Source organism: Ascidia mentula, chromosome 1, assembly GCF_947561715.1.
Source record: "Ascidia mentula chromosome 1, kaAscMent1.1, whole genome shotgun sequence".
Taxonomy (NCBI): domain Eukaryota; kingdom Metazoa; phylum Chordata; class Ascidiacea; order Phlebobranchia; family Ascidiidae; genus Ascidia; species Ascidia mentula.
The window spans coordinates 910,649-938,295 of NC_138566.1; the positions used below are offsets into that span (position 1 = coordinate 910,649).

Genomic DNA, 27,647 nt, shown 5'->3' on the forward strand with positions numbered 1-27,647 from the left:
TTTCTTTTCTGTCACTAAAACATCAATAGTTTACCATCAGTAAACCTCCATAAAATTAAACTTACAGAAGAACAGATTATTAAGTTAAACTTACTTGTTTAAAAAATTCATCACTTTCTGGTGATGCAAGTTTATTTCTTCTTGTGTTCGCTTCATGATGAAGACAAAAAGTTAAATTGACAGTGAATGAAATACCAACAGTTATTTTAAGTTTGTAAATATGAGATGTGTTTGCATTTCTGTTTTTTGAAAACTATTTAACAAGAATAAATGACAACATTAAATTTTACGTAGTAATACTTTACTCAAAAATCAAAGTCTAAGAATTAGGACATAAAAACTCCTATTATTATTTATTGTTATTGCTCTGCAACAGATTTTACCAATTTACGTCATTCCTGTGCACAAAACTAGATGCAGATCAGAGGGGAAACACCGCTCCGTATTTACCCAAGCTGGTCATGTGATTTAATACGCTTGAGTGATTACATCGCAATATGATTTCTTTGCGACAAAAGTTGAACTTTGCAATTTGGATGTGACAAGTTTTAACGAAAAAGGTTGATTATTAAGAACAATCCAAAACTCCAGTTGCTCTAATTTCACAGCTTTTTTTGCATTAATCAATAACAAATATAAAAATAATAACGGATTGATTCATAATTAGTTAATAGTGGGGCTGTCCCATAGTGCAGAAAACATTGTTTAAGATGTTTTGGAATCAACTTACGTCAGCATCAGTTTTAACAAAATGCCGCCGTCGTTCCAACTCCACGTTTATATAAACCTGACCAGTTTGACGACACAGATCTTACACAAAAAAGGGAAAACCAAAAATGTCGACGTTTTCAAATAATGTATGACACGACTTAACTTTTGGCATCGGTGATGTCATGTATTAGTGTTAATTAATCACTACAGATGTTACTACGAAGTTGATATTATGAGTTGGTAGCTTTGGATACAAGTGTAAATCAGATGTTTTCGACACACGGGTTGCCACCAACCATTACGTCAGATATTGAATGATAATTTGTGAGCAGTGTTTGCAAAAAGTGTTTGGTCACATCGCTGGGGCCACAAGTCATCGGGAAAGTCGGTCGATCGTTGGGAGGGAGATGATTGGAGAGAGAAGATCAACAAATTCCTTGTAATGAACCGAACATCTCCACACTCAACAACTACAGTTACTGTTTCTAAACATTTTTGTTTGATCTGAAAACATTTATTACTGACATATGTTGGAGCTACGGCAAATTCTGACTTAGGGTTGAGTGTTTAATTATGTCTTACCCTAGCGCTAAACAAACTTTTCTCTACAATACAAACACATGCGTGGGATTGTTATCAGTTTTGTTCATTCAATCCTATTGTTTCGTCATGTATACTCAATCTATTTCGTAACAATGGCTATTCTTTCTCTGTTTTAACAATGCAACCGACACTACTGCCATCTGATCGCAGTGAAACTTATTAAACTTCAACTTTGGTGAAAGCGCTGGAAACCCACGGGTTATTTTTGCTTTTCCCTGTTAACACCTTCTCCATTTCTATATTTTCACAGATGTTAACATTTTAATTTTCATGTTTTTAAGCAAAAAAATGAACATTTTTGTTTCTTGACAAACCTAGTTTTTTGTGGTTTTAATGTGTTTTTCTTCCGGCAGTTTATAACAATTTGTTGTAACTGTTGCGCCTCCTGCAGTGTTTGGTGTTTTTGTGCCTCTGCCACGTGATCTGACAAGCGGTGTCAACGTGTCCTTTTTTCTTTTTGTGCTCCCGCAAGGCAGACGAAACGTCGAATAAATACAGCACGTATATTTTATGCCAGAAGATCAGTACATTTTAAAGAAATAGTGTTTATGTTAATGTTTTAACCAGTAGAGAACGATTGTTTTTGACCTAGACAATAGATTCCAGACGGATTTTGCCTCTTGCGTCACCTACATTGCTGTGTGTTTGTGTCTTCAGGTGATTCTAACAACCCGTGATGACGATTCTTGGTATCGGAACTACGTGAAACAAATCGATGAAATCAACAACGATATTCCACTTCGGCTTGCTCAAACCTTTACCATCACTGGCATTAGAATGTACCTTTACGGCTAAACCATTCGTACGTATTTGTTTATTCGTTTGAGTTTTAAAACATCACCTCACGAAGCGTTGCAATAAAAAAATAAGCCACAGATTCAAACATTTGGGAAACTCTGAACTTACGAATCTTTCACTTACAGGTTTGGGAGTGTCCATTTGGTCACTTCCCGGCCAAGCTACTGTTTGAATTTAACTATTAGGTATTGTTTGTTTATTGCGCTCAAAATTTGCATAATAAAGTCTCTTCTGACGTGAGAATCAACATTTGTAAAAAACAAATTCTTGTTCAAAAACACCCGCGCCTCTAGTGTACATACAAATTTATCATGGAAAGTGGAGCAATGAACAAATCGTACATAAAAACACAATTACGTTTTGTTTTACAGTTCGCCACTTGGTCAACGTGTCGTGGCCTCGTTTGCATTTGAAATTACTCCACGAGGAAGCATTGAAGCGCCTTAAACGCCGACACGAACGACGGGTAAAGTGGGTAAGTACATCGATTTGCCAAATTTCAAAATTACACAATTATAAGATTGATTTTTTCCCTACGAAACAACCATGATTTCACGCTTGAGGTCACGTGACGAACGTCTGTATTAATTCGCTTAGATTTAGTTTGCATTCAATAAGCCACAGGTCGCAGCCTACATTGAATCGCTTTTGGTGAGAGTTGTGAACTGACAGTCCATGGCATTCCGGTTCTTAATTTCTCTATGCTTATCGAAATTGTGCATTTGCACAAATCGGAAAAGCTTTGAAAACGAGACGATCTCATGCATATTTTAGAGTGCAGAATGTTCCTTGTTTGTACATTTCCAATATTCGTTTATTTTTGCAGATTGTCCCGAAAACCCAGTTGTTGGTTTACGAAGTGAAGGAAGGTTGGAAACCTCTGTGTGATTTCCTGGGCGTTCCAGTTCCCAATATTCCATTTCCCCACAAGAACAAAGGAGCCACTGTGCTTCAGGAAATGAGAAAAGAGAATCCTGTGATGCAACGGATACAAAACGAACTGATGATTTCTCTCGCTTGTTTGTTTATGATGTTTGTGGTCGTTCTATATTACAGTGTTTTATATGTGTTATAAATAGTTTTTCGATTGCGCCCAGAAAGCCCTTGTAAAAGATTTTGATGCTGTACCGCTGTTACTAATCCATATATAATTATTACAATTATTTTCCTCAAGGCACGTAGGACCTGCTACAGACCAGTAGGGTATATACGCCTTTATGAGGAAAATAACAAGAAAAAGTAAGCGAAATAATCATTTAAGCCCATAAAAAATACTAAAGAAAAACAATTTAAGCGTCCTCGTGACATACGATGCGCACCAAGCAGCCAACATGGTCGAAATTTTTACAACAATATGTAGGTGAGTCAATTATGACTTTTATAACCGCTGATTTGTTTTCCAAAACAAGCTAGCGGCACATCCGAAACACAGTTGCCACAGAACAGCCATTTTCACACAGAGAATGAATGTGGGAATGCAACTTTAGGTTGTTAACGTTCATACGATCCTTTCTTAATCGAGCAGCTCGGTAAGATCTCCAAAGTTTAGCCAAAATACACAGAGGTTATTTTTTATATGAGAGCGCTGGTTTCTTTCCACCAATGTAAACTGGCAAACTGGCGTAGGAAGTTTAGTTTTGGGCACATAGGAAGTTTTAGTTTTAATCACAAACCGCTGACTAATGTTATGAACTTACGATCAGACTCCGGGGAATTGCTGAGATATTGCTGTCGTTTTTTCGACCTTATGCTGCCCCCATTTTTCATAAAACAGGAAATATTGTTTATACCACTGCAGGGAGTTATCTGGTACCTGGATATACCTGTATTCGTATGAGATCATGTAAAACTGGCATGAAAACGGCGGCAGATAATTCACGAAAACCAGACAAGCAGGGCTGAGAAAACAATAAAACCGAAATTCCACACTTTCTTCAATTTTATAAAGCACTATAAATGCATTTTAGCACAATTAAATGCGACGAGCACGTCTGTTTTGAGTCTAGTAATTAATAATATCAGCATTAAATGATCACTCTGGACGATTCGTCCAACCTTGAAGGTAGAACTGTTTGTAAATCGCGGCACCTTACATGATATTATTGGATCAGGCGGCTCACTCAGGATTTAAGTGGAACATGTTGTTTATTTTGATGATATGGAGCAAATGACACGAGACCAGCATGGTTGTTTGATAATGTGCAGTCATGTTTAAAAAGTATATTTTAAAAAAGGTCATCGTTCAAACTTTTTGAGCCAAGAAAACTTTAACAAAGTACGACGCGAAATTTTTGTGCTTTTGGTTAATTTTTAGACGAAAAAGAGTCGAAAGAAAGTTACAAAGTTTGCGAACTTTAACTTTTCCGGGAGGTTTGAACATTTCCGCTCACTCAAACTTAACATTGTCAACTTTGTCCTGTTCGTTAAACCGCCTGTGAAACGACTGTACGGATTTACAAACTATATATTTGTGTACTGACGTTCAGAAGGTCATCGAATTTAACCCATGTAAATTGGTGAAAGGTTTTTTGTTATTGCTGTTGATGGTTCACGAGAGACAGGACAACCGCTAAAGGGATGTTTACACAGAAGCGGGAAGTTGTCATATATTTTAACCCAGAAGTCCGGGTAACGCAGGAAGGCTTCCGCTCTTACCAATAACTAACAGAGTTCATACCAGGTAACATTTCCGTTTAATAAGTGAGCCACTGACAAGCAGAAAGAAATCGGTTCGAATAACAAAAGCAAAATGACCAAGGTTTTAACACATTTGAATTATATAACACACAAAAACTGAATCAAGCGGTAAATTGTGAGTGAATTTAAAACGTCGGGCAATGAAATAGGAAAACGTTAAATTTGGTAAAATTCTTTGTGTACTTACTAAAAGAGGTTGATTGTACTATGGTTTGAAAAATGTAGCCAAAAATGTCAAAAATAAACAATTCACGATAAAACTTTCCACTTCTAACACAACTCATTTACACGATAAAACTTTCCACTTCTAACACAACTCAGTTACACGATAAAACTTTCCACTTCTAACACAACTTAGTTACACGATAAAACTTTCCACTTCTAGCACAACTCAGTTACACGATAAAACTTTCCACTTCTAGCACAGCTCAGTTACACGATAAAACTTTCCACTTCTAACACAACTCATTTACACGATAAAACTTTGCACTTCTAACACAACTCAGTTACACGATAAAACTTTACACTTCTAACACAACTCAGTTACACGATAAAACTTTCCACTTCTAGCACAACTCAGTTACACGATAAAACTTTCCACTTCTAGCACAACTCAGTTACACGATAAAACTTTCCACTTCTAGCACAGCTCATTTACACGATAAAACTTTCCACTTCTAACACAACTCATTTACACGATAAAACTTTCCACTTCTAACACAACTCATTTACACGATAAAACTTTCCACTTCTAACACAACTCAGTTACACGATAAAACTTTCCACTTCTAACACAACTCATTTACACGATAAAACTTTCCACTTCTAACACAACTCATTTACACGACAAAACTTTCCACTTCTAACACAACTCAGTTACACGATAAAACTTTCCACTTCTAACACAACTCATTTACACGATAAAACTTTCCACTTCTAACACAACTCATTTACACGATAAAACTTTCCACTTCTAACACAACTCATTTACACGACAAAACTTTCCACTTCTAACACAACTCAGTTACACGACAAAACTTTCCACTTCTAACACAACTCAGTTACACGATAAAACTTTCCACTTCTAACACAACTCATTTACACGACAAAACTTTCCACTTCTAACACAACTCAGTTACACGACAAAACTTTCCACTTCTAACACAACTCAGTTACACGACAAAACTTTCCACTTCTAACACAACTCAGTTACACGACAAAACTTTCCACTTCTAACACAACTTAGTTAAACGATAAAACTTTCCACTTCTAGCACAACTCATTTACACGACAAAACTTTCCACTTCTAACACAACTCAGTTACACGATAAAACTTTCCACTTCTAACACAACTCATTTACACGACAAAACTTTCCACTTCTAACACAACTCAGTTACACGACAAAACTTTCCACTTCTAACACAACTCAGTTACACGACAAAACTTTCCACTTCTGACACAACTTTTAGCTTTCGTATAATTAATTGTGTTTTATTTTAAAAATATTTGGCGCTTTTTTGCTGTTGGCTCAGAATAAACCCTAGTACAAGTGCACTCATACTCCAGGTTTTGAATATAGACAAACAGTCCAAGGTCGTCCATTTATATTCATAAAATTGCCTGATTCCCCTTTTGTACACTGACAAGCAGAAAGAATCGGTTCGAATAACAAAAGCAAAATTGAGAAGTAAGGCAAAAACGCCAAAAGCAAGAATCTTTTGGGAACAGGCTTACGGAGGAAATAAATGAAAACCTCTTCATTTTAGGTATGGTATTATGCTTGGTGCAGGGGCATTTATAGAAATGCATTTAAACGATACCATAGAAAATTGTGAAGGCAAACAAACGGAAGTTTGTTGGAAATGATCAATTTCCATCTAAGCATCAAATTCTGTATCATTTATTTCCTTCCCAGAAACAGACCTAGGAAACTGCTATGCTAAAACACGGCAACATTGCTGCCAAAACAAAACTGCAGTGTATGTTGATTAGAAAAAGTGTTTAAAAATTGTAAAATTCGCCTATATAAAAGGTTTAGAAAAATAAACCTAATCCCTTGAGTCAACTATGAAACTGAATAATACCAAGCAACATTTTCCGTGTATTAAGTGAACTGGTTAACAGCAAAAAAAGCAATTCTAATGACAAGAAACTAAAATGGACAAGATTTAACCTTAATACGTTTAGAGCATGTGCGAACAATGAAATAAATGCAATATAACATATCATGAAATTTTGGGTATCCAGAACCCAAGGCCGTGATGCGTCATTGGCGGCTTCTCACTCACAAGACAAACCAGAAAAACATTTCTTTATTGAATCCTTTGCTGCAGATATCAACATTTTGTCTTTAAACAAATCAGTTGTTACTTTATTGTGAGTTAGTGTTTGGTTGCATATGATTATGGTAGCATATGATTATGGGCTGTTGAGAAATATACTGTGTCACATCAAATGTCTTGCAACTTTCTATAACAGTTATAAATAAACTTTCCATGGAAACAAATATGTGTCCACAGTTGTTGTGAAACACAATCACGTTGAAAAATAAAAATGTTTGATTGGCAACATGTTGATTAAACAAACGCAATTTGACTGTGACCATAGCGCCCTCTATAACAGGCCTGGACACCGGTCGCGCTCGTTTCAAAACTGGAGGCGGATGTGTTTCAACTTGTTTCTGCGGTCGTGCGGGACTTCTAGACAGTTTTTGGTGTGTTATTGCTCGGATAATCACATTAAATAGTTTTTGCTGTGTTATTGATAGGGTAATGCGTGTGAAACGTGGAAATGTACTAAATTTACGCTTATTTTGAGTTAGCGGGCGTTTGCGAGACTCGTCCAGCAAGGTCAAAAAGTTGTGTTTGTGTGCATTTAGGTCCCTTTGTTCAATTTTAGTGTATGTTTTTGTCCCCAAATCCTAATATTGATCTCAAGGAAGTGCCTCTGTCCTGCTTTAACAAAAAAAAACCTTGAGAAGTGATGTATTAGGTAGGACAGCAGGACAGATCGACAAAGTCGAGGCAAAAGGCTAAATACTGTAGTGCATAAGTTTTTCACTGCTAAAACTGCTCTATGAAGACACACTTATTTGAGTTTCTTTTTGTTGATAAAATTATCAATGGTAAAACATTGTTCAATACACAGAAATTTTGCAATTACAGTACATAATATTGCTTTCTACTTCAAAGGACACAAGTCATACAGGACATGAAAAAAAGGATTTACAATAATTGAGATTTTCCAATCGCACCCATGAGGTAATCTCTGTGCGATCATTAGTTTTTTTGACAAAGCAGGACCTTTCGCTAAGGAGCTCTATTATACCGGCTCGATAGTAAATTTGTCAATTAGACAGGCAGTAAAAGTGTATATACGACAAATATTCCAGTATTACATATCACAGTACTACATATGACAAATATTCCAGTACTACATATCTGGGTTTTTTTTGTGACCTATTTCTTTTACGAAATGTCAGTAAAATTTCATGCCATTTCGGACATAATGTCTGAATGCATTTCGGCAAAGATATAACAGCGAGTGCAAAGTGCGTCTCATTGTGCGTCGCCCAAGTTTGCCTTGCAATGCTTAGGACGTCATTATCGCGATTCATGGCGATTTGTTTTTGAGGCCTCTATAGCAGTTGATAACGCAACGGGATGTGCTTTGTCGCCTAACACTCGCTGAGATACAGCCGCATCGTTTCGTTAAACAGTTTGTCATAAATTTTTGAGATAAAAAACCCAGCTACATATGACATATATTTTAATACTACATGTGACAAATATTTCAGTATTAAATATTACAAATATTTCAGAATTACATATTTCAATGTATTGCTGTTGAAATCCCAAAAGGGCATATGTTGATCCACAATACTCCAGTCAATTTAAGAAGCTTCTGTGCACACTCTTTACCCAAATGAGGTGTAACTGATTTGCACCATTTATTGAGAAGGATGTTGCTGAGTATGTCACAATGAGCTGCTTTCATTTTGAATACGTAGTAGTCACTCACGATTTCAAAAATACTGCTGAGTGATTTTCTGCAGACTTTTGGTTTAACCAGAATTGTTCTTCTGGCACTCAAGTTTCTAGTGTTTATTTGAAACCGACATTTCGTCTGCCATCCGGCGAGACTTCCTCAGGGTTATGTTAGCAATATTGCATCAAGCGCATAAACACAAAAATCGCAAGAAAAACGTAAGAAAACATAAGAAAAAGGGGAACTGGATAACACTGGTACCGCTTGTATCAACACGTGACCAGGTGTGTAGCGGGGCGTAACACTTACAACAAGTTGTTGTAAACAGCTGGAAAATAGACGCATTGCTCCTTGTCATTAACACAATGGTTGTTCTTGTGAATGTGGAGCGTCTCCAGGAACAGACGTTTTGTGTGGTCCTCCTCCATCTCTAGGACTCGGACCTCGTCGAAGTTAACTCGGTGGCCGAGTGTGGCAGCGTGTTTTGCCAGTGCTGTCCTCTGGCTGTTCTTCGCTGCAACGTCGCGGCGATGCTCTTTTAACCGCGTCTGCAACGCTCTTCCGGTTTCACCGATGTATGCTCCACCGCAGTCCTTACATGGAATGTAATACACAACGCCTTTGGGTTGGGCCGTACCTTTCTCGATAGGGTGTGACACCATCTTGCCCAGTGTTCTGTGTGGCTTTGTGTAGACCGCAATACCATAGTCCAACATCATACGCCTTAGCGTGTCAGTTAAAACAGGAATATATGGCAAAACGATCGTACCGGCAGTTAGCGCTGTTTCTTGTGGCTTGACTGCGGGCTTTCTTCTAAACATCTATGACGGATACAGATTTTTCCGCAGTGCATTCTTGATAAACTTCACCTCTTTGTCACGATCTTCTTCTATGGAAACCAGAGCATCGGCTCTATCCATCAGTGACCGCACTACCGCTGTCTTGTGTTGTATCGGATGTGCCGACTTAAACGACAGGTACCGATTGGTGTGCGTCGGCTTGCGATACACACGAGTGCTAATCAACCCATTCTCATCACGGACAACCTTTGTATATACAATCGGTAGTGTACCACCACTTTCCTTTTCTAAAGTAAATGTGATAGAATCTTCCACATGGTTAATGTGGTTGAGGAACAACTGGAATTGTGCTTCATCAACGATGGCGAAGGTGTCGTCGACATAGCGCTTCCAGTAACGGGGAGGATGCGCAAAAGTGGCGAGTGCCTTATCCTGAATTGTTTCCATTACAATATTCGCCACTACCACAGAGATGGGAGAACCCATCGCCGTACCAAACACCTGTTGGTAAAACACACCACGAAAGGAAAAATAGGTGGCGTTCAAACATAATTTCAGCCCTTCTGCGATGTCCTCACAGGATAGCAACGTGCGCTGCTCAAGGTTACTGTCATCCTCTAAGCGTGCCATGACATTAGCAACAGCTACCGATATTGGCACATTGGTAAAAAGAGACACGACGTCAAAGGACACCATACACTCATCATCCGCTATTACCAAGTTCCTCACTTCAGCTGCAAATTCACGTGAGTTTTTAACGTGATATGGGCTGTTCCCAACCAAAGGGGAAATAATCCTTGCTATAAATTTGGCGAGCATATAGGACGGGGACCCAATAAAGGAAACAATGGGTCTTAGGGGCACGCCCGGCTTGTGGACCTTGGGAAGCCCGTACAATTCACCAAAGAGACGCTAGTCGACAAAACTTTTTTTCCAGTCGACAAAACTTCAAACGCACATAACTCTGCTGTTTCTCAATGGATTCCAATAATTTTTTTGGCAAGATTCATATATTGACACAAAATTTATGGAAATGTAAAAAGAAATATTAATTTCGAACGAATTTTGTAACGTATATTAATATGCATGGTCATAAATCCGCTATATTTTTATAGGTCGACAGGAAGGATAATTCTACCACTGTTGGAAAGCTCTTTAAAATCCCTTTACAGCGATACCTAACTTGTGCGCGATTTCTTGGGGGAAATATGTTTCTCGACCGAATATTAAATATTACCGTCATAACAAAAATCAGTCTTTTGCTTGTAACTTTGGCTACAGTTCAACAGGAAAGACAATTCTACTACCATTGCAAAGCTTGCACAAATACCTTTCCAACGACACCAAACTGTCTTCTCATTCACGGGGGCTATATGTTTACCGGGCGAATATTGTTCATAACCTCGCCCCCACAAAAACAGTTTTTCGCTCATAACTTTTTTTCTAGCCACAGCAGGAAAAATAATTTCACCACCATTGCAAAGCTCATTGAAAAACCTTTCCAACGATACCAAACTTGTCTTCTCATTAGTGGGGGAAATATGTTTACCGACCGAATATTAATTATGAACCCAGTCAAGGTCGAAGCAAGGTCAATTTGCATACGACATGATGCAAAGCATGTTGCTATTGGCGATAGAAAGGGAAACATACAGTGAGTTTTGAAAAAGTCGCTTTTTATAATTTATATGTATGAGACTGAAATAGTGGCCATCTGTCTACAGGTATCAGAGTTAAAATAGTTCAGTTTATGAAGTTTGTAATGTACTGCTACAACATTTAGTTTTCATTTTCCTCGGTATGTTAACTGTGATATTTAAAACAGTATTTGCAAGTCTTAATTGTGTCTTGGTACAGAATGAACATTGTTAAATGTTTTGTATTAGCATCAGTTTTGAACAAGTTGCTTTTAGTGTTTACGACCTGGACGTATTTGAGAGAATATCATTCATACCAACACACGATGGCGACATACTGTCCATGGATTATTCTCGTTGTGGAACGATGCTCGCGAGTGCTAGTCGTGACCGATGTGTTCACATGTTTACGGGAGATTACGTCCCAACTCACACGATCGCCGACCATTCAGCTTCTGTCACTTCCGTTAAGTTTTCACATCGAGATAAGGAGGTAAGTTTAAATAAACATGGAATTCAATCTTAACATCTTTAAACATGCAGCACCTTTTTCCTAAATCATTACATCCTTGTTAATTATTATTAAACAAATCCATGCTTATGTTTATTAAAGTGATCTCACTCTTATCATGCTCACCTATTGCGCTGTTGCCAACATAAACATTTAAGTTTTTGCAACTATAAACTATAGATTGACTTAGGTCTGTAAAGCAATCTTTTGTTTCTTGGACAACCTGCAGTAAAATTAATAACCTTTAACTTGTGGACGTTTTTGCGCTGAGCAAAACATTTAAAATGATCGATATTTGTTTGTTTTAGGTTCGTTTGATGAGTTGTGGAGCAGACAAGTCGTTATATTTCTGTGCTGTTTTAAATAACTGTGGAAAGACTGAGATTAGCCGTGAACAACATTTTGTTGAAAAACATTCCATGGGAGATATGACAATTATAGAGTGAGTACCTTCATCATTTAATAATTCTGTCACATTTTGACCATTATTAGGGCACTTCCTGTTATATTATAATTGTGTTCATTATATTTTAAGCATAGAATTAGACTAAAAGGTATTAACTGACTTTGTGTTACCATTCATGCCATGGAGAAAATCAGTCAACAAGAAAACATTGTCCAAACACATTTAGGTGGAATTTAAAATAATTTTTGCGTTAAATGGAAGTTTATTTTAAACCGGTTTGATTTCGATTATTTTCAGTGATTCTGTTATTGTCGCTTGCGGCTCCAACTTAAGTGAGTACGACATTTTTGGAGCGAGACTGAAGCGCAGTTTCCGTGGCAACGAGGCAAGTTCCACGATACTCCGGGTTGCCACTGACAACCAGGGCACTCTTCTTGCAACATCGTGTCTCGACAAGAATATTTATCTTCTGGCATACATGACAGGTGACGCAGAACTTTTATGTTGTAGAAATGTTTCTTATTGAATCCAACCCACTTTTTCAAAACCTTTCGTAATATGTATGAAGTCTTTCAGCAATTTTAACTTGAATTATTTATGTTTGTAAATTAGATGAAACGCTTTTGGATTAATGCATATTTAATGCATATAAGTTGACATAAATATTTTATTGAAAAAATTCACTTCAAATTCTTCTTGTCAAAGAAAATATTCCCCAAATATTTGCTGTCACTAAAATGTGATGTTTTGATGCTACTTCTATCCTATATATTACATGGATATCTTATCAACAATACTCACCCAACCTAAGCAGTGACCTGGCTCAACTATAACGGAACCAAGATTGTTTTAAACTATTTAAAATATGTTTAGGTGAATGTGTTTGTGTGATTAACGGTCACTCAGAAGTTGCCGTGTCGTTAGCATTTGATAATGACTCACATCTGATATCAACGTCAGCCAATAGCTGCATATTTGTATGGAATCTCAGCCACCGGGTGGCAGAAGACACACGTCAATTACCCAAATTATCGAACACTCCGTCAGAGGTGTCAACACCAGAATCGGATTTAAATAAAACTTCATATTTTGGGACGCACGATGATTTTAACGTTGATATCAACAACGAAATTTCAACGGAAACTCCTCCATCAGTCGCCGATGATTTAATTTCGTTTGCCGACGATTTTGTGTCAGGAAGTCCATCGTCATTAACATTTGACAACTATGCAGGTTTGGAATTTAAATATTTCTGGTATAAAACTAAGTGTTGTCATTGTATTCATTTCATGTAAGTGTTGTTGCATAATACTTTTATCAAAAACAACAAAATTTTCTTTTACATATCTTTGTCCTTTCAGACGCCGAACGGGGTTCAAAATCTGCTGAATCAATGTTGCCTGCGTGGGTGACTAAGCATTTATCAAGTGATGACTCAGCATTACTCAGCAGTAAACCTTCTCCAGCAATTGGAAAGTGGGGGGACAAACTTCACAAGGAAAAGGTTTCAGTTTTCAAATGTTTTCTTTCGGTGCTCATTTAATATTTTGTTTCACGTTCACTTTATGATGATTTTTATGTTTCAAGTTGTCATAAAAGCTTATTTCTTTGAAGATTTGTGAAGAAATTGAGAATCTTGCCCAGGTTCGAGATTTACTTTCCACTGTCAGTTCGTACGATGATGAGAGCGTGGTTTCAGAACTCTGTCATGATATTGATCTTGGTGAGTGTTGTATCAACTTTTATGATACCGTTTCACATGATAAACCTTCATTATGTGTAACCTTTGTTATGATACAGTTACATACGATTCACTCAAACAGAGCAAAAGTTTACATGAAAGCTTCTTCTGATGTAACAGTAGGTTAATCACAGATATATTTGCATCAACAATTATATTTTTATTCCAAGAAGAGAAAATTCATCCCCCAAGCGATGGAACTCCGGTCAACACCAATTTCTCCGATGAAGACGAAGAACACTTATCATCCACGGAGGATCATCATCTTAACGCTACTTACACGAAAAACGATTTCATGAAACTCAAGAAAAATGAAAAACAAGAACTCGATTCAACTCAACTGAACGAGGAACTAAAAAATGTCGATGATGAAGTTGGTGAAAAAAACTCAGATCGGATTTCACAAAATACAGAAACATTTGAAGTTTCCAACGATGATTTAATAGATGAAAAGGAAGTTTCCCAAACAAACTTTGCCGTCATCTCAAAGATTTTGGATGAAAATGCTGCTTTGTGTAGAAAAATTGAAGAGGGTTTGGAACCGGTGGTTGTCGAACCAACAGTTTTTGCCCAAACTCCAGACATAACAAACTCTTTTGAGCATGTCGATATTCGAGCACTAATATTTTCAAAGTCACCAACTAAACCTGCTACAAGGGCAAGAAAAGATGACTCCATCTATCACTTTGACTCTTCTAAAGTTACGAACCAGGAAAATTCTGATGAAAATAAAATTGAAAAACATAAAACTGTGGAAACAGAGGAAGATAGATCGGGAAACATCACTGACATTTCAACACAAAATGAAAATTCCCAAGGAGGAAATCAAGGAATCAACTCAGATTTAAACCAAGCTGGTGAAAATCAAATCACGGAGTCACGATCGATCACAACACAGAATAAAGAAGAATTAACAAATACTTCATCTGAAAGTATGAAAAAAACTTACGTCTCAAAATCAGTTTTCAACATTAACTTGAGTCCCCGGCGGGAAATCCCCTCCAGCCCCTCTGTATCCAAGGAAGAAGAGTTGGATGTTGTTACATCCAGACTGGTGGAGGAAGTGATCTCTGCTGCAGAATCCTCCTGTAATGAAGAATCTGAAGAGGAGGTTGCTGAACCTTCATCGGTTACAAGCAGCACAGCAAGCGAGGAGTTTAACAAACTTCCACCAACAAATATTGATGAAGAAAACCATGAACCAGACGACAAAACGCAGAAAAAAATTGATACATCAGTTGGTGGTGAAATAATTATTTCTATGCAGAATGGACACATGCTGTCACCTAGTGACAGTAAAGATTGTTCTGTTAAGGAGACAAAAGAAAAACACGTTTCCGATGTTGTTGTTAAAGATGAACAAGTTATCGATAACATTGTATCAGAGGATGAAAATAATGAGACGTTGGTTGCCAATGACAACCTGAATAAGCCCCCAGATGAAGAAATATCTGAAAACAAAGAAGATTCCTCCGTTCTGTTGACGCCAACCAGCAAGAAACAAGCAATACCTCCTGCGTTTGCCGAACTCCTCGATAGTTTACGGAAGAAAAGAACACTGAAACTCCCCGTCAGTCCTCCAAAGACTCTTCAACTTAAAAAGAACTATGACCTGCCACATGGTGGTGCTGGAGAGTCTGGATATTCAACTGACGCAACTCTCAATTTCTTGGATAAAAATGTTGAAAAATATTTTTTTTTATTTTTCAGTATTGTTTTAACTCCTGTATGATCTTTCAAGAGAAAAGTATTTTTTTCAATGAAAATTATATTTTGCAACATAAAAATCAAATAAAAAATATTTCACAGTGCAATCCACTCAATGGAAATCATCATGGAGTGAAAAAACTTGCTGGAACATTCCGATCGATCCAGCAGAAGATATCTAACCTGAATCTTTCAACTCATATTTCTATGGAAAGTTTAAACGATGACTCGCCGGTGGTTTCCCTGTTGCGAGAATACTCCGATCGTTTGGTCGATATTGTACTATTGTCATCCTGGCAGACTCCGAATATGTTTCATCGAAAAAAGAGTTCCGCATCAATGATCACCATTTCACGAGATGGTTCATAAGATACAAACGTGTTTGTTCTGCCTATAAATCACGGTACGTCTAATTATTTCAACCAAAATCAAACTGAACGGTTAGTACACTCAAATTACTGGCAGCAAATCCCACATTTGATTTCAGAATGGCTTCAAACACAGGCGATTTTGCGTGTTTTGCTAGGGGGGGTACGTCACATTCAACCGCGTGACAAACTACTTTCCGCCCCCTATAATTTTTTTTAAATCTCTGCATCTGTCAAGTATCTAGTGCTGATTAACGGGAAAGTAATTAAAATCGGTACAAATCCCAGGTATTCCATCAGAATGACTTCAAACACAGGCGATTTTGCGTGTTTAGCTAGGGGGGGTACGTCACATTCAACCGCGTGCCAAACTACTTTCCGCCCCCTATAATTTTTTTTAAATCTCTGCATCTGTCAAGTATCTAGTGCTGATTAACGGGAAAGTAATTAAAATCGGTACAAATCCCAGGTATTCCATCAGAATGCCTTCAAACACAGGCGATTTTGCGTGTTTAGCTAGGGGAGGTACGTCACATTCAACCGCGTGCCAAACTACTTTCCGCCCCCTATAATTTTTTTTAAATCTCTGCATCTGTCAAGTATCTAGTGCTAATTAACGGGAAAGTAATTAAAATCGGTACAAATCCCAGGTATTCCATCAGAATGACTTCAAACACAGGCGATTTTGCGTGTTTTGCTAGGGGGGGTACGTCACATTCAACCGCGTGCCAAACTACTTTCCGCCCCCTATAATTTTTTTTAAATCTCTGCATCTGTCAAGTATCTAGTGCTGATTAACGGGAAAGTAATTAAAATCGGTACAAATCCCAGGTATTCCATCAGAATGACTTCAAACACAGGCGATTTTGCGTGTTTAGCTAGGGGGGGTACGTCACATTCAACCGCGTGCCAAACTACTTTCCGCCCCCTATAATTTTTTTTAAATCTCTGCATCTGTCAAGTATCTAGTGCTGATTAACGGGAAAGTAATTAAAATCAGTACAAATCCCAGGTATTCCATCAGAATGACTTCAAACACAGGCGATTTTGCGTGTTTTGCTAGGGGGGGGTACGTCACATTCAACCGCGTGCCAAACTACTTTCCGCCCCCTATAATTTTTTTTAAATATCTGCATCTGTCAAGTATCTAGTGCTGATTAACGGGAAAGTAATTAAAATCAGTACAAATCCCAGGTATTCCATCAGAATGACTTCAAACACAGGCGATTTTGCGTGTTTAGCTTGGGGGGGTACGTCACATTCAACCGCGTGCCAAACTACTTTCCGCCCCCTATAATTTTTTTTAAATGTCTGCATCTGTCAAGTATCTAGTGCTGATTAACGGGAAAGTAATTAAAATCGGTACAAATCCCAGGTATTCCATCAGAATGACTTCAAACACAGGCGATTTTGCGTGTTTAGCTAGGGGGGGTACGTCACATTCAACCGCGTGCCAAACTACTTTCCGCCCCCTATAATTTTTTTTAAATCTCTGTATCTGTCAAGTATCTAGTGCTGATTAACGGGAAAGTAATTAAAATCGGTACAAATCTCAGGTATTCCATCAGAATGATTGTGGTAGAGTATCCCTATTTCACTGAAGATGTAAGATTTTGGGTTTATGAAGAAAATTGTGTATTCCTTGTGTTTGCCTCCAATGTGTGCACTAATTGACACAAATTTTATGCTGCTTTTTGTACACATGAAAATGTAGTTAAAGGGATTATTGCCCACTGCCTATATTTCTCTTTTACACATAAATTAATATGCTCGTCGAATGTATATTTTTGGAACTGAAAAGCAGATCTTTCACTTAAGTTTCGATGCTACGTCAGACGTTAATTACCGTGCGGAAATCACCTTTTCATGGGCGTTTGTTTCGATATAAATATTGTTTAAACTAAACGGGCTTGCCATAAAACATAATATCAAACCTTCTACTTGTTTAATGAACGAGTATCAACTATTTTACTCTCTCCGCCATTTTTTTTTCAATTCTATTCGTAGAGTTAAGTGGACATTCATCCTTGTACTACAAGTATTAACCATATAACGACAGGCGGAAATACGTATTTTCTAGCTGTTTTGTGGCAAATTGTCAGACGTGACAGATTTGTTGAATGTAATCTTGTTCGAAGATTTCAATGGGCATTTCTTTTTAATTCGTTGTATATTGAGGAAACTTACGTTGTTTACATTGAAATTTAGCGCTGTTATTAGCATTTGTGCTGATAATATTTATACGTCAAGAAAACTTTGCAGTTGCTTGTGAGTGCATGTTTATTTGATAAAGCAGCATGCTGGAGAAATTACGGAAAACGTAATTGCTCTGCAACACCAACAAAATATAATAGATTTGCGAAAAAGTGCCAGCCATACCAAATCAAGTCGCCTTGAATCTGTAATGTTCTCATATAAATAGAATTAACGCACACAAACTACACCATAAGACCCTTAACCGCGAAATAAAAAGCACGACTTCAACGTCAAAAGCCTAAATATGTCTTTGCCAGAAGCCCCTAATAAAATAAATTCGAGAAAAAGATTTGAGACAGTGTGGGCGAACGAAAAGATTTCATTAAGTTTTCGAAAAAAAACGTGGAGATTTTTCCTTGAATATGTTATCCCTGACGTACAACACACAAAAAAATTGCTAACGATCATCAATTTAGGTAGGTAAATAATTCTGCAACTAAATGGTTTAACACCATACAAATGCATTACGTTTTTAAGAAACGAATGAATCACGTTCACGCCAAGGGGGGAAAAACCTGCGTATAACTGAAACAGAAATCATTCTGATGGAATACCTGGGATTTGTACCGATTTTAATTACTTTCCCGTTAATCAGCACTAGATACTTGACAGACACAGAGATTTAAAAAAAATTATAGGGGGCGGAAAGTAGTTTGGCACGCGGTTGAATGTGACGTACCTCCCCTAGCTAAACACGCAAAATCGCCTGTGTTTGAAGGCATTCTGATGGAATACCTGGGATTTGTACCGATTTTAATTACTTTCCCGTTAATCAGCACTAGATACTTGACAGACACAGAGATTTAAAAAAAATTATAGGGGGCGGAAAGTAGTTTGGCACGCGGTTGAATGTGACGTACCTCCCCTAGCAAAACACGCAAAATCGCCTGTGTTTGAAGGCATTCTGATGGAATACCTGGGATTTGTACCGATTTTAATTACTTTCCCGTTAATTAGCACTAGATACTTGACAGACACAGAGATTTAAAAAAAATTATAGGGGGCGGAAAGTAGTTTGGCACGCGGTTGAATGTGACGTACCTCCCCTAGCTAAACACGCAAAATCGCCTGTGTTTGAAGGCATTCTGATGGAATACCTGGGATTTGTACCGATTTTAATTACTTTCCCGTTAATCAGCACTAGATACTTGACAGACACAGAGATTTAAAAAAAATTATAGGGGGCGGAAAGTAGTTTGGCACGCGGTTGAATGTGACGTACCTCCCCTAGCAAAACACGCAAAATCGCCTGTGTTTGAAGGCATTCTGATGGAATACCTGGGATTTGTACCGATTTTAATTACTTTCCCGTTAATCAGCACTAGATACTTGACAGACACAGAGATTTAAAAAAAATTATAGGGGGCGGAAAGTAGTTTGGCACGCGGTTGAATGTGACGTACCTCCCCTAGCTAAACACGCAAAATCGCCTGTGTTTGAAGGCATTCTGATGGAATACCTGGGATTTGTACCGATTTTAATTACTTTCCCGTTAATCAGCACTAGATACTTGACAGATGCAGAGATTTAAAAAAAATTATAGGGGGCGGAAAGTAGTTTGGCACGCGGTTGAATGTGACGTACCCCCCCAAGCAAAACACGCAAAATCGCCTGTGTTTGAAGTCATCTGATGGAATACCTGGGATTTGTACCGATTTTAATTACTTTCCCGTTAATCAGCACTAGATACTTGACAGATGCAGAGATTTAAAAAAAATTATAGGGGGCGGAAAGTAGTTTGGCACGCGGTTGAATGTGACGTACCCCCCCAAGCAAAACACGCAAAATCGCCTGTGTTTGAAGTCATCTGATGGAATACCTGGGATTTGTACCGATTTTAATTACTTTCCCGTTAATCAGCACTAGATACTTGACAGACGCAGAGATTTAAAAAAAATTATAGGGGGCGGAAAGTAGTTTGGCACGCGGTTGAATGTGACGTACCTCCCATAGCAAAACACGCAAAATCGCCTGTGTTTGAAGGCATTCTGATGGAATACCTGGGATTTGTACCGATTTTAATTACTTTCCCGTTAATCAGCACTAGATACTTGACAGACACAGAGATTTAAAAAAAATTATAGGGGGCGGAAAGTAGTTTGGCACGCGGTTGAATGTGACGTACCTCCCCTAGCTAAACACGCAAAATCGCCTGTGTTTGAAGGCATTCTGATGGAATACCTGGGATTTGTACCGATTTTAATTACTTTCCCGTTAATCAGCACTAGATACTTGACAGATGCAGAGATTTAAAAAAAATTATAGGGGGCGGAAAGTAGTTTGGCACGCGGTTGAATGTGACGTACCCCCCCAAGCAAAACACGCAAAATCGCCTGTGTTTGAAGTCATCTGATGGAATACCTGGGATTTGTACCGATTTTAATTACTTTCCCGTTAATCAGCACTAGATACTTGACAGATGCAGAGATTTAAAAAAAATTATAGGGGGCGGAAAGTAGTTTGGCACGCGGTTGAATGTGACGTACCCCCCCAAGCAAAACACGCAAAATCGCCTGTGTTTGAAGTCATCTGATGGAATACCTGGGATTTGTACCGATTTTAATTACTTTCCCGTTAATCAGCACTAGATACTTGACAGACGCAGAGATTTAAAAAAAATTATAGGGGGCGGAAAGTAGTTTGGCACGCGGTTGAATGTGACGTACCTCCCCTAGCAAAACACGCAAAATCGCCTGTGTTTGAAGTCATTCTGATGGAATACCTGGGATTTGTACCGATTTTAATTACTTTCCCGTTAATCAGCACTAGATACTTGACAGATGCAGAGATTTAAAAAAATTATAGGGGGCGGAAAGTAGTTTGTCACGCGGTTGAATGTGACGTACCCCCCCTAGCAAAACACGCAAAATCGCCTGTGTTTGAAGTCATTCTGATGGAATACCTGGGATTTGTACCGATTTTAATTACTTTCCCGTTAATTAGCACTAGATACTTGACAGACACAGAGATTTAAAAAAAATTATAGGGGGCGGAAAGTAGTTTGGCACGCGGTTGAATGTGACGTACCTCCCCTAGCTAAACACGCAAAATCGCCTGTGTTTGAAGGCATTCTGATGGAATACCTGGGATTTGTACCGATTTTAATTACTTTCCCGTTAATCAGCACTAGATACTTGACAGACACAGAGATTTAAAAAAAATTATAGGGGGCGGAAAGTAGTTTGGCACGCGGTTGAATGTGACGTACCTCCCCTAGCTAAACACGCAAAATCGCCTGTGTTTGAAGGCATTCTGATGGAATACCTGGGATTTGTACCGATTTTAATTACTTTCCCGTTAATCAGCACTAGATACTTGACAGATGCAGAGATTTAAAAAAAATTATAGGGGGCGGAAAGTAGTTTGGCACGCGGTTGAATGTGACGTACCCCCCCAAGCAAAACACGCAAAATCGCCTGTGTTTGAAGTCATCTGATGGAATACCTGGGATTTGTACCGATTTTAATTACTTTCCCGTTAATCAGCACTAGATACTTGACAGATGCAGAGATTTAAAAAAAATTATAGGGGGCGGAAAGTAGTTTGGCACGCGGTTGAATGTGACGTACCTCCCCTAGCTAAACACGCAAAATCGCCTGTGTTTGAAGGCATTCTGATGGAATACCTGGGATTTGTACCGATTTTAATTACTTTCCCGTTAATCAGCACTAGATACTTGACAGATGCAGAGATTTAAAAAAAATTATAGGGGGCGGAAAGTAGTTTGGCACGCGGTTGAATGTGACGTACCCCCCCAAGCAAAACACGCAAAATCGCCTGTGTTTGAAGTCATCTGATGGAATACCTGGGATTTGTACCGATTTTAATTACTTTCCCGTTAATCAGCACTAGATACTTGACAGACGCAGAGATTTAAAAAAAATTATAGGGGGCGGAAAGTAGTTTGGCACGCGGTTGAATGTGACGTATACCCCCAAGCAAAACACGCAAAATCGCCTGTGTTTGAAGTCATTCTGATGGAATACCTGGGATTTGTACCGATTTTAATTACTTTCCCGTTAATCAGCACTAGATACTTGACAGACACAGAGATTTAAAAAAAATTATAGGGGGCGGAAAGTAGTTTGGCACGCGGTTGAATGTGACGTACCTCCCCTAGCTAAACACGCAAAATCGCCTGTGTTTGAAGGCATTCTGATGGAATACCTGGGATTTGTACCGATTTTAATTACTTTCCCGTTAATCAGCACTAGATACTTGACAGACACAGAGATTTAAAAAAAATTATAGGGGGCGGAAAGTAGTTTGGCACGCGGTTGAATGTGACGTATACCCCCTAGCTAAACACGCAAAATCGCCTGTGTTTGAAGGCATTCTGATGGAATACCTGGGATTTGTACCGATTTTAATTACTTTCCCGTTAATCAGCACTAGATACTTGACAGACACAGAGATTTAAAAAAAATTATAGGGGGCGGAAAGTAGTTTGGCACGCGGTTGAATGTGACGTACCTCCCCTAGCTAAACACGCAAAATCGCCTGTGTTTGAAGTCATTCTGATGGAATACCTGGGATTTGTACCGATTTTAATTACTTTCCCGTTAATCAGCACTAGATACTTGACAGATGCAGAGATTTAAAAAAAATTATAGGGGGCGGAAAGTAGTTTGGCACGCGGTTGAATGTGACGTAATCCCCCAAGCAAAACACGCAAAATCGCCTGTGTTTGAAGTCATCTGATGGAATACCTGGGATTTGTACCGATTTTAATTACTTTCCCGTTAATCAGCACTAGATACTTGACAGATGCAGAGATTTAAAAAAAATTATAGGGGGCGGAAAGTAGTTTGGCACGCGGTTGAATGTGACGTACCCCCCCAAGCAAAACACGCAAAATCGCCTGTGTTTGAAGTCATCTGATGGAATACCTGGGATTTGTACCGATTTTAATTACTTTCCCGTTAATCAGCACTAGATACTTGACAGACGCAGAGATTTAAAAAAAATTATAGGGGGCGGAAAGTAGTTTGGCACGCGGTTGAATGTGACGTATACCCCCTAGCAAAACACGCAAAATCGCCTGTGTTTGAAGTCATTCTGATGGAATACCTGGGATTTGTACCGATTTTAATTACTTTCCCGTTAATCAGCACTAGATACTTGACAGATGCAGAGATTTAAAAAAATTATAGGGGGCGGAAAGTAGTTTGTCACGCGGTTGAATGTGACGTACCCCCCCTAGCAAAACACGCAAAATCGCCTGTGTTTGAAGTCATTCTGATGGAATACCTGGGATTTGTACCGATTTTAATTACTTTCCCGTTAATTAGCACTAGATACTTGACAGACACAGAGATTTAAAAAAAATTATAGGGGGCGGAAAGTAGTTTGGCACGCGGTTGAATGTGACGTACCTCCCCTAGCTAAACACGCAAAATCGCCTGTGTTTGAAGGCATTCTGATGGAATACCTGGGATTTGTACCGATTTTAATTACTTTCCCGTTAATCAGCACTAGATACTTGACAGACACAGAGATTTAAAAAAAATTATAGGGGGCGGAAAGTAGTTTGGCACGCGGTTGAATGTGACGTACCTCCCCTAGCTAAACACGCAAAATCGCCTGTGTTTGAAGGCATTCTGATGGAATACCTGGGATTTGTACCGATTTTAATTACTTTCCCGTTAATCAGCACTAGATACTTGACAGATGCAGAGATTTAAAAAAAATTATAGGGGGCGGAAAGTAGTTTGGCACGCGGTTGAATGTGACGTACCCCCCCAAGCAAAACACGCAAAATCGCCTGTGTTTGAAGTCATCTGATGGAATACCTGGGATTTGTACCGATTTTAATTACTTTCCCGTTAATCAGCACTAGATACTTGACAGATGCAGAGATTTAAAAAAAATTATAGGGGGCGGAAAGTAGTTTGGCACGCGGTTGAATGTGACGTACCTCCCCTAGCTAAACACGCAAAATCGCCTGTGTTTGAAGGCATTCTGATGGAATACCTGGGATTTGTACCGATTTTAATTACTTTCCCGTTAATCAGCACTAGATACTTGACAGATGCAGAGATTTAAAAAAAATTATAGGGGGCGGAAAGTAGTTTGGCACGCGGTTGAATGTGACGTATACCCCCTAGCAAAACACGCAAAATCGCCTGTGTTTGAAGTCATTCTGATGGAATACCTGGGATTTGTACCGATTTTAATTACTTTCCCGTTAATCAGCACTAGATACTTGACAGATGCAGAGATTTAAAAAAATTATAGGGGGCGGAAAGTAGTTTGTCACGCGGTTGAATGTGACGTACCCCCCCTAGCAAAACACGCAAAATCGCCTGTGTTTGAAGTCATTCTGATGGAATACCTGGGATTTGTACCGATTTTAATTACTTTCCCGTTAATTAGCACTAGATACTTGACAGACACAGAGATTTAAAAAAAATTATAGGGGGCGGAAAGTAGTTTGGCACGCGGTTGAATGTGACGTACCTCCCCTAGCTAAACACGCAAAATCGCCTGTGTTTGAAGGCATTCTGATGGAATACCTGGGATTTGTACCGATTTTAATTACTTTCCCGTTAATCAGCACTAGATACTTGACAGATGCAGAGATTTCAAAAAAATTATAGGGGGCGGAAAGTAGTTTGGCACGCGGTTGAATGTGACGTATACCCCCTAGCAAAACACGCAAAATCGCCTGTGTTTGAAGTCATTCTGATGGAATACCTGGGATTTGTACCGATTTTAATTACTTTCCCGTTAATCAGCACTAGATACTTGACAGATGCAGAGATTTAAAAAAAATTATAGGGGGCGGAAAGTAGTTTGGCACGCGGTTGAATGTGACGTACCCCCCCTAGCAAAACACGCAAAATCGCCTGTGTTTGAAGTCATCTGATGGAATACCTGGGATTTGTACCGATTTTAATTACTTTCCCGTTAATCAGCACTACATACTTGACAGATGCGGAGATTTAAAAAAAATTATAGGGGGCGGAAAGTAGTTTGGCACGCGGTTGAATGTGACGTACACCCCCAAGCAAAACACGCATAATCGCCTGTGTTTGAAGTCATTCTGATGGAATACCTGGGATTTGTACCGATTTTAATTACTTTCCCGTTAATCAGCACTAGATACTTGACAGACTCATAGATTTAAAAAAAATTATAGGGGGCGGAAAGTAGTTTGGCACGCGATTGAATGTGACGTACCCCCACTTAGCAAACACGCAAAATCGCCTGTGTTTGAAGTCATCTGATGGAATACCTGGGATTTGTACCGATTTTAATTACTTTCTCGTTAATCAGCACCAAGATACTTGACAGACACAGAGATTTAAAAAAAATTATAGGGGGCGGAAAGTAGTTTGGCACGCGGTTGAATGTGACGTATACCCCCCTTAGTGAAATACGTAAAATCGATGATGTTTGTAGACATTCCGATGAGAAATGTGGGATTTGCTGGCATTAATTTGTGTGTACTAACCGTCCAGTTTGATTTTGCTTGAAATAATTAGACGTACTGTGATTTATAGGCAGAACAAACACGTTTGTATCTTATAAACCATCTCGTGAAATGGTGATCATTGATGCGGAACTCTTTTTTCGATGAAACATATTCGGAGTCTGCCAGGATGACAATAGTGATATTGTTCACACCTAAGTTAGCAGTGGAAAGGTTTTGGAAAACCAAACAGACACACTGTGATGTCATAATAGGTCTGTGACATCTTCAAGGAATTGTGTGATATTGTCATGTTACTACAAAATGTCTCCATTGAGCTGTGATGTCATAATTGAACTGGTCAATGTCATTATGGTACTGTGTGAAGTTACAGAGGTACAGTGTGATGTCATTATTGAACTGTGTGATGTCATCATAGAACTGTGTGATGTCAATATGGAACTGTGTGATGTCACTATTGAGCTGTGTGATGTCATTATAGAACTGCGTGATGTCAATATGGAACTGTGTGATGTCATTATTGAGCTGTGTGATGTCATATAGTTTCATCCATTTATCAGTCAATATATTCAACTCTAATTTATCTTTCTTCTTGAGTTGATTTTCCTATAGATTTATTCAATTGTTAATTTCAGATGGTGGATATAGTATTATAATAACTGATTTTCTGATACTTGTGAACGAAGTAGGCGTTGATCTACCTCACAATCACATGTACCGACAACATGAATATTCTTTCACTCCTCTTGCTTATTTTCCAACATCGTTTTATGCCTTATTATATTTATGCAACATTATATGTATTATATTTTCTTGGTACTTTTCATGTTTGTTGCACGTTCGAAAGCAGTTAATTGATGCAAGATTTTTCATTGAACTTTAAATATTGGTGCTTAATAATAAGATGAAGTAAATGAAAACAAAATTCATTTCGCTTCATGTTGTTGCGAAAAAATTTGCTTTACCTCCGAGTATCCTTGAGTCTTGAAACTGAATTCTACAAATAAGTTGAATTCATGAATATAACACATTGTAAACTGGTATCACCTTCATTTATAACCAACATTAGTTATAAATATGACTCAGGTTGAATTTAATATTGAGGTTGGATAATGGATTGGGGAAGGCCATACTATAATGTGAATATATTTGCTGCCTGTATCTATTAGCAGTGCCTTCTGTTGAATAAGTTCAATGTGTTTTTGTCCCCATGTGACAATGTAAAGTGTTATTGTGTAATGAACCTGAATCTGATATCTTGCAAACAAAACTTCTTTAAAACAAATCAATTGTTACTTTATTATGTGTTAGTGTTTGGTTGCATATGATTATGGTTTAACACTGTTGAGAAATATACTGTGTTCCAGTGTCACTCTTCACATCAAACTTTCTACAATAAATAAACTTTCTATGGAAACAAATATGTGTCGACAGTTGTTGTGAAACACAATCACGTTGAAAAATGTAAGTGTTTGATTGGCAACATGTTGATTAAACAAACGCAATTTGATTGTGACCCACTTTCACTTGGTTTCCCCGTGGGGAATCACCTACGTGATGTGGGGGTGATGGTTTGAGGCCGGCCGTGCGAACAAATATAAAACTATTCAAGACGAGGACGCGAATACATGACGCAGGTGAGATATTAGGACTGAAACCTCACCTCACACTTTCATGTAGTTTGCAAAATTAACACAACCCATGATGTTATTAACCAAAGTCCAACATATTCTGGCTTCAGAACCACGACTTTCACGAATTAATTCCCGTTACGTCACCCAGGGTTATAATCCCACAACTCATCTTCTGCTACCACTGCTCAACTACATACAACCTTCATTTTGGGATTTACCCTCGTTTGGAAGAAGTGACCACTTAATGCTGGTGTAACGTTGCAACTATGCTTTGTAGGCAATTTTGAAAGCAACACTCCATATAAGGAAGTGCATGCATTTACTCAGACTTTGCAGCAATCACGTGTTTGTTGTT

The 27,647-nt window shown here is 38.4% G+C and overlaps 2 protein-coding genes across 2 annotated transcripts; one reads left to right on the forward strand and one right to left on the reverse strand.

Annotated features, from left to right (window-relative positions):
- Positions 1-9,618: 9,618 nt before the first annotated feature.
- Positions 9,619-10,416, reverse strand: LOC145915722 (uncharacterized). The gene has a single exon (XM_083002748.1). The coding sequence runs from the start codon at positions 10,414-10,416 to the stop codon at positions 9,619-9,621; it is 798 nt and encodes a 265-aa protein (XP_082858874.1).
- A 746-nt stretch (positions 10,417-11,162) lies between these two features.
- On the forward strand, positions 11,163-15,968 carry LOC145915755 (uncharacterized). Its single transcript, XM_083002750.1, has 9 exons — positions 11,163-11,251; positions 11,511-11,727; positions 12,054-12,187; positions 12,449-12,636; positions 13,025-13,384; positions 13,513-13,655; positions 13,766-13,874; positions 14,063-15,573; positions 15,702-15,968. The coding sequence occupies exons 1-9, from the start codon at positions 11,163-11,165 to the stop codon at positions 15,966-15,968; spliced, it is 3,018 nt and encodes a 1,005-aa protein (XP_082858876.1).
- Positions 15,969-27,647: the final 11,679 nt, after the last annotated feature.

Excerpts from the sequence above, each read along its gene's own strand:
- LOC145915722 (XM_083002748.1), bottom strand. The coding sequence starts at position 10,416 with ATGCTCGCCAAATTTATAGCAAGGATTATTTCCCCTTTGGTTGGGAAC.
- LOC145915755 (XM_083002750.1), top strand. The coding sequence starts at position 11,163 with ATGAACCCAGTCAAGGTCGAAGCAAGGTCAATTTGCATACGACATGAT. Across the intron at positions 11,728-12,053 it reads TTTCACATCGAGATAAGGAG|GTTCGTTTGATGAGTTGTGG; the intron begins GTAAGTTTAAAT and ends TGTTTGTTTTAG. Across the intron at positions 13,385-13,512 it reads AACATTTGACAACTATGCAG|ACGCCGAACGGGGTTCAAAA; the intron begins GTTTGGAATTTA and ends TTGTCCTTTCAG.